General features: G+C 34.9%; 2 protein-coding genes across 3 annotated transcripts in view; both read left to right on the top strand.

Moving 5' to 3' along the window:
• Positions 1-5,008: 5,008 nt before the first annotated feature.
• On the top strand, positions 5,009-5,633 carry LOC309494720 (complement C3-like; the record flags this gene model as incomplete). Its single annotated transcript, XM_082164131.1, has 3 exons — positions 5,009-5,184; positions 5,269-5,464; positions 5,556-5,633. The coding sequence occupies exons 1-3, from the start codon at positions 5,111-5,113 to the stop codon at positions 5,631-5,633; spliced, it is 348 nt and encodes a 115-aa protein (XP_082020257.1). The 5' UTR covers positions 5,009-5,110.
• A 1,808-nt stretch (positions 5,634-7,441) lies between these two features.
• The window catches only part of LOC309493862 (complement C3-like), a 217,148-nt gene continuing 212,084 nt past the window's right edge, over positions 7,442-12,505 (top strand). For both annotated transcript variants that reach the window (XM_082163135.1, XM_082163136.1), the window contains exons 1-5: positions 7,442-7,558; positions 7,695-7,768; positions 7,998-8,086; positions 8,248-8,330; positions 8,429-8,516. In XM_082163135.1, the coding sequence (XP_082019261.1) occupies positions 7,489-7,558; positions 7,695-7,768; positions 7,998-8,086; positions 8,248-8,330; positions 8,429-8,516 (404 nt within the window). In that variant the 5' untranslated portion in view covers positions 7,442-7,488. The remainder of the gene's footprint in view (positions 7,559-7,694; positions 7,769-7,997; positions 8,087-8,247; positions 8,331-8,428; positions 8,517-12,505) is intronic.

Raw genomic sequence — 12,505 nt, 5'->3', positions numbered from 1 at the left:
ATATTCATTGAAATTATAGGTATGTCATATTTAGCATAAATCTGTGTATCTACAAAATGAAATCAATATTTCTGTAATCAGGTCTTCTGAAAAATAACAATCATATAGTGCATTCAATTTTATTTTACTCCTGCTTGGCTCAGACACACACAGATATCAACAATCAGCACATGAATCTCAACAATGGTGAAAAGTTTCATGTCGCAATGTATGCTGGGTTCCAGGATAATATAAAGCTCCCAGCATGCACTGCTGCATGAATAATAATAAAAATATAAAAAAAAATATTGCCACCATTGTTGAGATTAATGTGCTAAATTGTGATATCTCTGTGTTTCTAAAACATAGTGTAGCGCTGTTTTTTTTTTGGTTTATGCATGATGTGTTAAAAAAAAGAGTCATAGCAATTTATTGCTGTAGTTTCACAGTGGTGCTAATGTAACACTTTTGATCAAGGATAAAACACTGAATGAATAAGAATTAATTCCTTAGTGAATGAACAGGCAATATGATGATTTTGTCATCATAAGCATTACAACCGCAATCATTCATAAACTGTGTGCACAAGTGTGTGACTTGCAAAAACACAGCTCAAGCAACAAAAGAAAAACAAATGTTTTAGCATCAGCATCCCAACTAAAGCAAGCACTGATCTCTATAATGGTAACTTCAAGCAAACATTTTCAATAACAACTTCTGTATGACAGAAATAAAGTCATACTGGTTAATAATAAGTATAATAATGTGTAATGGCTGGAAGTCAGTCGTAGTTATTGTGTTTCTCTATTTTCTGTTCTTGTGTTTCTCTTTTCTTCAGTGATTCTGCTTATTAACAGCAGGTGTTCATCACTAATGCTCAACAATCACTTACATATTCTCTTAATTATCTCACTGCAACACTGTCTCAATGTTACTTTTTACTCTTTGTAGTGTGGATTTCCCTGTGGGGTTGAAAGGGTTAACAGTGTAAGATAAAAAGACACACCCACAAAATGTATTTTAACAGTAATAAACTGTAAGTTATAAAACAGGTTTATACTGGCAACACTGTTGCCAGTAGTTTACTGTAAAATTTCGTTTTTTGGGTCACCATTGTGCAGAAGAGTAGAGCCTGTGCTTCAGTCCAGGAGAAGACATAGAAACATTGATGATATGCTGCATGTTGCTTTATTTTACAGGCGGTGACTGTGTAGTTGCTGGTCCAGTGGAAATCTCTTTATTTACAAAAGTTTTGTTGTGGTTTCAAATGAAATAAGTTCACAGTAATACTTTGCTCACGTTATTAATGCATTATACATTTTAGTTTAATACATTTAAATGACAGTTGGTCAATTTAAGGTTTCTGCAAGTGAAATTAGTTAACTCGAGTTTTAGTGCATTTCACAGTAACATACTGTAGATTACAGTAAAGAACTGCACAATTAACAGTAAATTACTGGCAACAGTGTTGCCAGTATTTTACTGTAAAAAAACCCGGTAAGGTCTAACAGTGCAGTTTACCTGGCATAAACCTAATGGTCAAAACAAATCACGAATTGATTATTGGTTGATAGCAAACTCAATATCAGATCATGTCACAGAAACAGAAATTGCTAACTGTCCTTTAAGTGATCATTGTATTATTAACCTGAAAATCCGAAACAGTAATAAAACTAACAAACCAAAAGATTATTGGAAATTTAACTCTCAGTTACTAAAAAACTCAGAGTTTTGTCATTCCATTAAAAAAATTATTTTTGATATAAAAAATGACAATACACTAGACACATATATACGAAAATGGGAATTTCTGAAATTTAGTATTAGAAAGTATTCAATAACGTTTGGTAAAAAAGTGAATAAAGAAAAGAGAGCTCAAGAAGTAACAGTGGTTAAAGAACTCATGACACTTTATAGTAAATCAGATTGGAGTGAAGAGGACAAAGAAAAAATAAGTAATTTGCAATCCAAATTGGATAGAATGTATATAGATAAAGCTAAAGGTGCATATATTAGATCCAGGGCCCGGTGGATTGAAGAAGGAGAAAAGAATACTGCATACTTCTGCAAATTAGAAAAACGCAGACAAGAATATAATTCGATTTGTAGTCTAACAGTTGATGGAGAGGAATGTACAGAACCCAAACGCATTGAAAAAGAAGTTTTCAATTTTTATAGGAATCTTTATAAATCTTCCTACTCAGAACAAGATGCCTCATCTTTTTTTGATAAAATTAACAACTTGATTCCTGTTATTGATGAAAATTTTAAAGAAGTTTGTGATAAGGAACTAAGAATTGTAGAATTTGACTATGCTATTAAAAAAATGGCTTCTGATCGTTCGCCAGGACCAGACGGTATTACATCTAATTTTTATAAACACTTTTGGGAAGACTTAAAATACCTATTGTTTCAGGCTATATATGAATGTATTAATCAAAAAGAACTGATGCAAACTATGAAACAAGGTATAATAAAATTGATTCCAAAACCTGGAAAAAATAAGAAAATATTAAGCAATTTAAGACCTATTACACTGTTGAATACAGACTACAAGATTCTAACAACAGTTTTGGCAGCAAGATTAAAGACGGGTATATCTAAATTAATCAGCCCAACACAATCTGGTTTTCTTAAAGGAAGATCCATCCATAATAACATCCGCCTGGTCCTGGATCTCATTGATTATAATTATTTAATTAAGGAAGATGGTTTTATCTTTTTTTTGGATTTCCATAAAGCATTCGATTCAGTGGAACATTTATTTATTGTTAACACACTGAGACACTTTGGCTTTGGAAATAAGTTTCTTGATATGATCACTATGTTGCATACGGATATTAATAGCTGTGTTTCCCTCTCAGAAGGTACATGTCCTAGATTTAAGGTTGAACGAGGAATAAGACAGGGCTGTAGTATTTCTCCTCTTTTATTCATTGCAGTGACTGAACTACTAGCAATTGCGGTCAAAAATTCTAATATTAAAGGTTTAGAGATAAACAACCACAAGTTACTCATAAGTCAGCTCGCTGACGATACAACTCTGTTTTTACAAAATAAGGAACAAATACCAGAGGCTGTAAAAGTAATAGAGCGGTTTTCACTAGCATCGGGCTTATATCTGAATCTGAGTAAATGTGAACTGATGAGCATTCATAACTGCTCTGAATCCTCACTATATAATATACCAGTCAAAAATGACATTAGATATCTAGGTATTTGGATTACCAAATCCTCAGATACAAGTGAAAAAAAGAATATCAAAGATAATATTGATAAATGTGGAAAAATTTTAAACAGTTGGCTACAAAGAGATTTAACATTATTTGGAAGAACGATGTTGACCAAGATTGAATCTATTTCCAGACTGATATATCCATCCTACTCTCTTGCTATTTCTCCAAAGTTAATTAAAGAAATTAATAGAATCAATTTTAATTTTATTTGGAAAAATAAACATCACTACATTAGAAAAGGGGATCTGTTGAAAAATTATGAGGAAGGGGGCATAAAGGCAATCGACTTTGAAATTATGAATGGAATATTGAAAATTAAATGGCTCCAATCCTTTTTGAGGAATGGCGAAGAGATATGGTTCTCCTTACCGGCATATATCTTTGATAAAGTGGGAGGTATTACATTTTTAATAACATGTGACTTTGAAATATCTAAATTGCCTATAAAACTTTCAACTTTTCATCAACAGGTTTTGTTACAGTGGAAACTGATGTTCAAACATAACTTCAGTCCCCACAATGTTCCATTATGGAACAACAGAGTTATATTGTGTAGAAGGAAATCTATGTTTCTGAAAGACTGGTGGGAAAAACAAATATGGTCAATTGTTCATATATTGGATGAAAATGGTAATATTCTTGAATTGGAGGAATTTAATTCTAAATATAATATTAACTGCTCAATTGTGGATTACAACAAAGTAACACAGAACATTCCAAAGGTCCTTATTCAAGCAATAAAGAATAATCTTTTGAACATTGCATCACCAAGACTACACAAAATTAAAATCGATTATTTGGACCTGGTAGATACAAAATGTAATAATAAATTCCTTAAGCAAACTCTTGTTAACATTTTGTACCCGGGTAGAACAAGAAGCACTCTCTTCTTTCTTGGTTATAACAAATCTGAAATATCTTCAATTAGAACAAAATTCCTAAAATATCCAATTCTCCCTAAATTTAAGGAAGTACATTTTAAAACAATAAATAATATATATCCCTCTAATGAGTTTGTAAAGAAAAGATTCAAGTTTGAGGTAGACAGTTGTCATATCTGCAACATTAATGTTGAAACAACTGAACACCTGTTTTATGAATGTCAACCGGCTCAGAATTTATGGAAATCTCTTCACAACCTGTTGTCCTCCAGGTCTATAAACATAGATTTCTTTTCATATCAAAACATTCAGATGGGTGTAATCCTACAAAATAAAAATGATGAGTTTTTGGTCAATAATCTAATTATAGCAACAAAATATTATATACATAAATGTCGATTTGCTAAGTCCTCCCCCACATGGTCTGCACTTAAAAATGAACTTTTGTTGTTTCAAAACTGTCTTATAAAGGTTGAGAATGCCCAGGCTAAAAAACTGCATAAGAGTTTAATAACACTTCAGATGAGATGAGTCCCTCTTATTTGGTTTGTTATGTTATTTATTTTGTTTTAGTTTATTTTTATTGTTTTGAGTTCTTTCAATCTAGTTCGTTCTCCCTTGTCATGTGAACAGTATAGAAAATGTCTTTTCAGATGATTTGCAGGAGGTGTGACTCTTAGTTTATAATATAATAAGATTTATATTGTACATTTTGAGAATGTCATTTTTCTTCTTTGGCAAACGTCTTCATTGTTTATTGTGATGAGAAAAACTCAATAAAGTTATAAAAAAATAAAAAATAAAAATAAAAAAAAATAACAAAAGGACTAAACCATTTTGTAGGGAGGAAAGGGAGAGGAGATTGTTTAAATTTCAAGGTTTTTTTTTTTTTTTTGGTTTTCAGTTTCACGCAGAAAGAGACACACACACACACACACACACACACACACACACACACACACACACACACACACACACACACACACACACACACACACACACACACACAGAGACATGATGGACGTGAAGCTGCTGTGTCTGACTGTTGTTCTTCTCTCCTCACCCCTCCTCACACTGTGTGACCCGCTGTGAGTATTAAACACACCGTTTGCTCATAGAGTTACTAATAATCAGTTTTTAAGATTTCAAACGCTGTGATTTGATCTCCTCAGGTTTGTTCTGTCAGCTCCTAATTTGCTGAGAGTGGGTTCCTCAGAGAACGTGTTTGTGGAGGCTCAGGATTACTTTGGAGGAAACCTGAACGTGAGGATCTCAGTGAAGAACTTCCCAAAGAAAGACAGGGAGATACTGTCCAAAGCAGTGACACTGACTGCAGAAAACAATTTCCAGATCCTTACAGATATAAAGGTGAGAGCTACATGATTACAGTGCAGTGATGTTTAATTCTGATTAATTTATCATCAGATATCATTTAGGCTGATGATTATCTGTTCTCTAGATCCCTGATGATCAGAACTTCTTCTCTGATGATCCTCTGGAGAAGCAGTACACAGCAAAATCCCCAGTGTTAAATTAACACTCCTCAGTGTTTATATGTGTCCACACTACAGGGTGTTAAAAATTAACACTGAAGCAGTGTTGAAGTTAATGAGTTAATTAAGTTAACACTGAAGCAGTGTTGAAGTTAATGAGATAATTAAGTGATTAATTAAGTGATGATTGGCCATTAGTGGTGACACCTGATGATAACAAGCAGACTCACTGAAGGAAAGAGAAACAAGAACAGAAAAAAGAGAAACACAAGAACTACTGACTTCGAGCCATTATTGCACTTATTATTTTACCAGTTTGACTTTATTTCTGTCATACATCTACACACGTTCTTATTTAGATTTAACAGACGTTTAGATGGTAATGTTTTATGGAATGTTTCGTTTCATGTCACCATTATGGTGACCAGTGGTTGCTTTAGTTGGGCTCTTGACCCTTTACTTTTTAACATTAATATTTCTCTGGCTGCTCCAACTCTGTGCTTATAGAGCATATGTGTTGTAGCAAGAGAAACTATGATTTGGGCTGTGTTTCCTGAAAACATCGCAAGCCTAATTTGATCGTATAGACCATATGTTGCAGTTGGTCTGCAATCAAGTTAAGTTTAAGATGCTTTTGGAAATGCAGCCCTGGTTATGTTTCAATGATGAAATTACTAGTGACCTGATTCAATGATGTCACCCAGCATTATAAACTGATTATTCACATGTTTTTATTAATTTTTCACTACAGTAGTTACTTCTAGCAATGTTTTAAAGATCTGAAGGATTTGAAATCACACACAGACATCAAGAATCTACATATGAATCTCAACAATGGTGACAATCAAACAAATGCTTCATGTTGCAGTGCATGATGGGAGCCACCAATCAGAACGCATCAATGGCTGACATCATGCATTGCAGCATGAATAAATTATGCAGCTGAATTGTCCTTTAATTTTCATTGTTTTTTCTGTTGGCTTTTATTTTGCTATTGTTTTGTTCTGACTTTAGTAGCTTTTTTTGTGATGTTCAGAGTTGATCTGTTCGTCACTAGTTTGTTTATTGTCACCATTGTTGAGATTCATATGCTGATTCTTGATGTCTGTGTGTTTCAACACAATAACTTCTTTGCTCAAAGTATTTTCAAAATTTTTGATATTGCTGTTGGATTTCAAACTATAGAATCTCAGAGCTACAATCACCAATACTAAAACAAGACATCAAGAATATAGTCAAAGATTTAGACTCTGAATGACATCAGTGAATCAGGACACTACATGATAATGTTTTTATCATCAAAACATATTGTGAGCAGGTCATGTTTTCTCTTGCAGTAACAAATGTGCTTTATAAACACAGAGTTGTAGCAACCAGAGAAAAACATATATTAAAACATGTAAAGTGTCAAGAGCCCAACTAAAGCAAACACTGACCACCAAAATGGTAACTTGAAAAGAAAACTTCCATAAAACATTACCGTCTAAACTTCTGTTGAATCTCAAGAACTTTTGTCGATGTATGACAGAAATAAAGTCAAACTGGTAATAATAAGTGCAACAATGTGTAATGACTCGAAGTCAGTAGTTCTTGTGTTTCTCTTTTTTCTGTTATTGTTTTTTCTCTTTCCGTCAATGATTCTTTTTATTAACATCAGGTGTCACCACTAATGGCCAATCATCACTTAATTAATCACTTAATTATCGCATTAACTTCAACACTGCTTCAGTGTTAACTTAATTATCTCATTAACTTCAACACTGCTTCAGTGTTAATTTTTAACACCCTGTAGTGTGGACACATATAAACACTGATGAGTGTTAATTTAACACTGGGGATTTTGCTGTGTATGTGTATCTACAAGCTCAGTTTCCATCCAAAATCCTGGAGAAAGTGGTCATGGTCTCATTCCAGTCTGGATACATATTTGTACAGACAGACAAGCCCATCTACACGCCTGCTAGCACAGGTACGATTATGTGCTATATGTATATGACATAATCATATTTATTATTACAGTGACTGTTGCATGTATTCAGGGTTTGAATCGGAGTAAAACACATCAGAACTCATATTTCAGTTTTTTGCTTTGACCTCTTTTGCAGTTCAATACAGGATTTTCTCTCTGACGCCCAACATGAAACCACTCAGTCAGACTGGAGTCACGGTGGAGATCATGGTACACACTTATATAAGTGCACACTGTTATTACACACACACACACACACACACACACACACACACACACACACACACACACACACACACACACACACACACACACACACACACACACACACACACACACACACACACACACACACACATATTTCAGCTGTAATGAGCATCATTGCACTGCTGATCTCAGTAAACACACAGTGTTAATGCTGATTTCTGTGTTTCTGAAGAATCCACAAGGCATCACAGTTTCATCAGAGAAGATCTATCCAGTGAAAGGGATGAAGTCTGGAAGCTACGCCATTCCTGAGGTTGCCAGGTGTGTGAAACGCTGACTGAAGATATTCAACCTGAGTGAACTTTATTTAATGATTCAATGATTTGTCTACACAATACTCATAGATGTGATCTGTGTTATAAGATTCATTTGATCTGTTGTATAATGCTTATTTAAAAATGTTTGAAATGTTTTTGTTTCAGTCTTGGGATCTGGAAGGTTGTCACTCGGTACACAACCACTCCTCAGAAGACGTTTACTGCAGACTTTGAGGTCAAAGAATATGGTAAGATGTGTGTCAACAAGATGTGTGTTGTGTAAATGCAATAAAAACTAAGATAATGTATTTATTTATTTGTGTCTTTTCTCTGGTTTGGTTTATAGTGCCGCCAACATTTGGAGTCAGATTAAGACCCAGTAAGTCATTCTTCTATGTGGGTGACGAGAGCCTGACAGTCGACATTGAAGCCAAGTAAGACAAACATCACTGCACTGTATTACATAAACTGTCACTCAATTGGCCACGCCCTTAATTATGCAGAACTTTAAGGCTTAATATAATTTAAACGAATGAGCTATAAAAACATTCACCCCCCTCACAGTTGTCATGAAGGGCATAATTATCTATATAGACCAAAACCACTTTTTGTACCAGGCTGTAAACTAGGGATGCACCGATACCACTTTTTTCAGACTGAGTCCGATACCGATACTTTCATTTTTGGTACTCGCCGATACCGATACCGTAACCGATACCTGTATTTATAATTTTCAATTAATTTTTAATTCATGCATTTGTAATTTTTTAAATGTATTGGTAGAGAAACCAAAAGCATATCAATCATATTAGTTGTTTATTAAATTTAAACTTAATTTGTTCATCAACTATATATTTAATGCACTGCATATTCATTACTGTATAAATTAAATATAGATGGATCTTTTTGTAAAGTTAAAAAAAGGTAGCCTATTTAGTCAAGAGCAGTGAGTAATTTATTTGTCCTTTGTTTGATTAACATTAAAACACAGCAGCAGATTAATTAAACTGCTGCACCTTTAAGACCGAACGCACGGACCCCATTTGAATTATACCAGAGACAATTTACTGTCTACGTTCACTTGAGATATAACAGACTTTGTTTACTAGGATACTCGCCAACAGTGAAAAATGAATTCATCCGTACAAGCACAAGACGTGAAAGACTTCCATTCAGTATCGCGCGCTGTCTGAGGTGATGGTTTTCGGGGCGCGCGCTTTGGATGTTTGAAGTTCATGTAACTTCTTGACCTGCAAATGTCCTGTAATAATGTAGGCAACCACTCGTTAAACATAAATAAGGTAACAGTTCATGTTTTACTTACATATACGATTTAGTTTTAATCCAAATAACACGTGCTGAGTGAACGATCAGCAATCAAGAGCATTCAACAGAAGTTCTCTCTCTCTCTCTCTCTCTCTCTCTCTCTCTCTCTCTCTCTCTCTCTCTCTGGTCAGTTAACGTTAATAAGCTACATGCCTCGTTTTACTTTCTTTGCCATTGACATCCGACTGAACGTGTTGCCTTTGGCTTGCTCAGTTGGGGATATTTTGGGGATATTTAATTTAATTTTATCAATCAATAAATTCCTCTTGAAACAAACTTTGTTGTATTATTTTAATTTAACACTGTGAAGCTGCTTTGATACAATCTGTATTGTGAAAAGCGCTATACAAATAAACTTGACTTGACTTGAACTACAAACTTTCCACTGATGTCTGATGCGCTCGACCAGCTCCAGTCTGTGCCGCTTGCGCGCTCCAGTCTGTGCCGCTTGCGCGCTCAATCCACTGCGTGTTTTTCTCTTATCAGCTCACGCACCACAGGCGTTACTATATTCGGTTTAATATTTCACTAATAAGATATATTTACCTCATAGACAGCCTTCTTTTTTTATCCCCATTATAATTTCTGTTGTCAGTGTTTCTTTGTCTGGACACAAACACCGTACACACGCTGCCTGGTATCGGTTGTTGGTATCGGGGCATTTTTACGAGTACGAGTACATGAGCTCAGTATCGGCCCGATACCCGATACTGGTATCGGTGCATCCCTACTGTAAACATATTTTTTTCTGCTGTAAAGTTGGGCATTTTGACATGGAGGGGTTTATGGAATCGACTCCCTTTTGGAGCTGTTCTCTAGCGGCCAGTTGATGAACTGCAGTTTAAGTCACTTCCGTTTTGGCTTTAAGAGAGAAACGTGGAGGTTGCCGCTTGGTCCAGACCTTCTGCCTTCAGTCTGAAGTAGAGGGTGACACAGGAGTGGATTTTCAAACCTTTCCCGTTCAACTCCCACAAAAAAAAAAGTTCTGTCCCATCCCAATCCCACAAAAAAAACTGGGGTAAAATCCCGTCCCGTTCCAATCCCAGAAGAATGACTCCTATTCCCTCCCACTTGCAAAATCTTTAGTTACAGTAAAAAATACAATAGCTCACAGCATGCTCACCTTAGTTGAATAAAAATCCAAAATGTAGTTTTTTTGTTATTTTATTGAACTGAAAGCCATCTTAAACAATGCATACACAATACATTTCACTTAAATCCTCCATGCAAACACACACGCAGACATTTCCCATCCCGTGGGATTCCCGAAAAAATAGGCTTGTTTGAGATGAGCAAAATCTGCGCAGAACCGATCACAGAGATCACCGCGAGATGCATGCCGGTTAGAAATGTGTCCTAGTGCGGTCCCCCTTGCTCTGATGTCATGCTGACAGAAATAAATGTTTTACATGCTGGTAAAATAACCAGAGGTGGAAAGTCCAGGGGTCAGAAAGTAAAAGTCCTGCCATATTTTTATTCCACCCATGAACTCACACAGCAAAAACTCCAGTGTTAAATTAACTCTCCTGGGAGTTTATTTGGCTCCAGACTCAAGAGTGTTAAAGTTAATGAGATAATTAAGTGATTGATTGAGTGATGATTGACCATTATTGAAGACACTTGATGTTAACAAGCAGAATCACTGAAGGAGAAAAATCTCTCTTTTTTTAAGTCACCCTTAGGGTGATCATTGTTTGCTTTAGTTGGGCTCTTGACCCTTAAATGATTAACGTTAGATTTAGTTTGGCTTTTGTATCTGAGTTATAACTCTCAGATGAACAACAAGAAAAACTGGTCAGGTGGTGTTGGGTATAACTGCTGAGTTATAACTGCCAGATTGTTTTGACATAATCATCATTTGACCTGAATCACAAAACTCATTTAGAGAGTTAGGTTTACTTTGTTGATTACAGCAGCCTGTGATTCTACAGTATACTATTTTCAGCATTTTCAATATAATCCAAAAGATTTCTTAAAAGTTGTTTTGATCGAAAGACTTTGAAAAAATATTTTATTTGGACACACAGACATCAAGAATCAGCCCGTGAATCTCAACAATGGTGACAATAATAAAGCATGTTGCAGTGCATTCTGGGTGCCACCAATCAAAACTCATTCATGGCTCCCATCATGCATTGCGGTATGAATAAATTATGATCTGAATTGTCTTATTTCCTTTTCCTAATTGAATATTCTTTTTGTCACCATTGTTGAGATTCATACACTGATTCTTGATATCTGTGTGTGCCTTAAATAAAGATTTTTAAAAAAAAAATTTATCAGAACAACTTTTAAGAAATCATTGTAATTATATTGACAAATCTGGATATTATTCTGTGATGCTGTAATGACCAATATACATTTAAGTCAGAGATTGGGCTCTAAATGATTTCAGTGATTCAGTTCTAATGATGATTATGTTATAATATAACCAACACCACCTGTTCACCATTTCTCTTTGTTCATCTGGCTGTTATAACTCAGTTACAGCAGCCAAAGAAAATATAAAGTTAAACATGTAAAGGACAACTGCCCAACTAAAGCAAACACTGATCTCCATAATGGTGACTAAAATTGTGATTTTTCTCCTTCAGTGATTCTGCTTGTTAACATCAGGTGTCTTCAATAATGGGCTCTTAACTCTAATTATATCTTTTGTCTTCTTTGGCCGCTGTGACAGTGTGTTTGTTAGACATTAAATCTGTGAAGATCTCAGCAGAGGAGGATTAAACAACTCCACAAACAGCATTACCAGCTTCACTTATTACTAACCAGACTGATTTTATTTCTGGCAGACGTCTACAAAAGTTTGTATTGAGAATTAACAGAGGCTTAATGAGATAATTAAGTGATTAATTAAGTGATGATTGAGCATTAGTGATGAACACCTGCTGTTAACAAGCAGAATCACTGAAGGAAAGAGAAACACAATACAACTGACTTCAGACACAGTCTTAGATGAAATCCACTGAAGAGAAAAGAAGACATTCAATCTGTGAAGATCTCAGCAGAGGAGGATTAAACAACTCCACAAACAGCATTACCAGCTTCACTTATTACTAACCAGACTGATTTTGTTTATTCCATCCTTCTACAG

The sequence above is a fragment of the Leuciscus leuciscus genome, assembly GCF_965113295.1.
Source record: "Leuciscus leuciscus genome assembly, chromosome: 3".
Taxonomy (NCBI): domain Eukaryota; kingdom Metazoa; phylum Chordata; class Actinopteri; order Cypriniformes; family Leuciscidae; genus Leuciscus; species Leuciscus leuciscus.
Note: the sequence above shows the minus strand (reverse complement) of the source record. Positions and strands in the feature narration are given on the sequence as shown.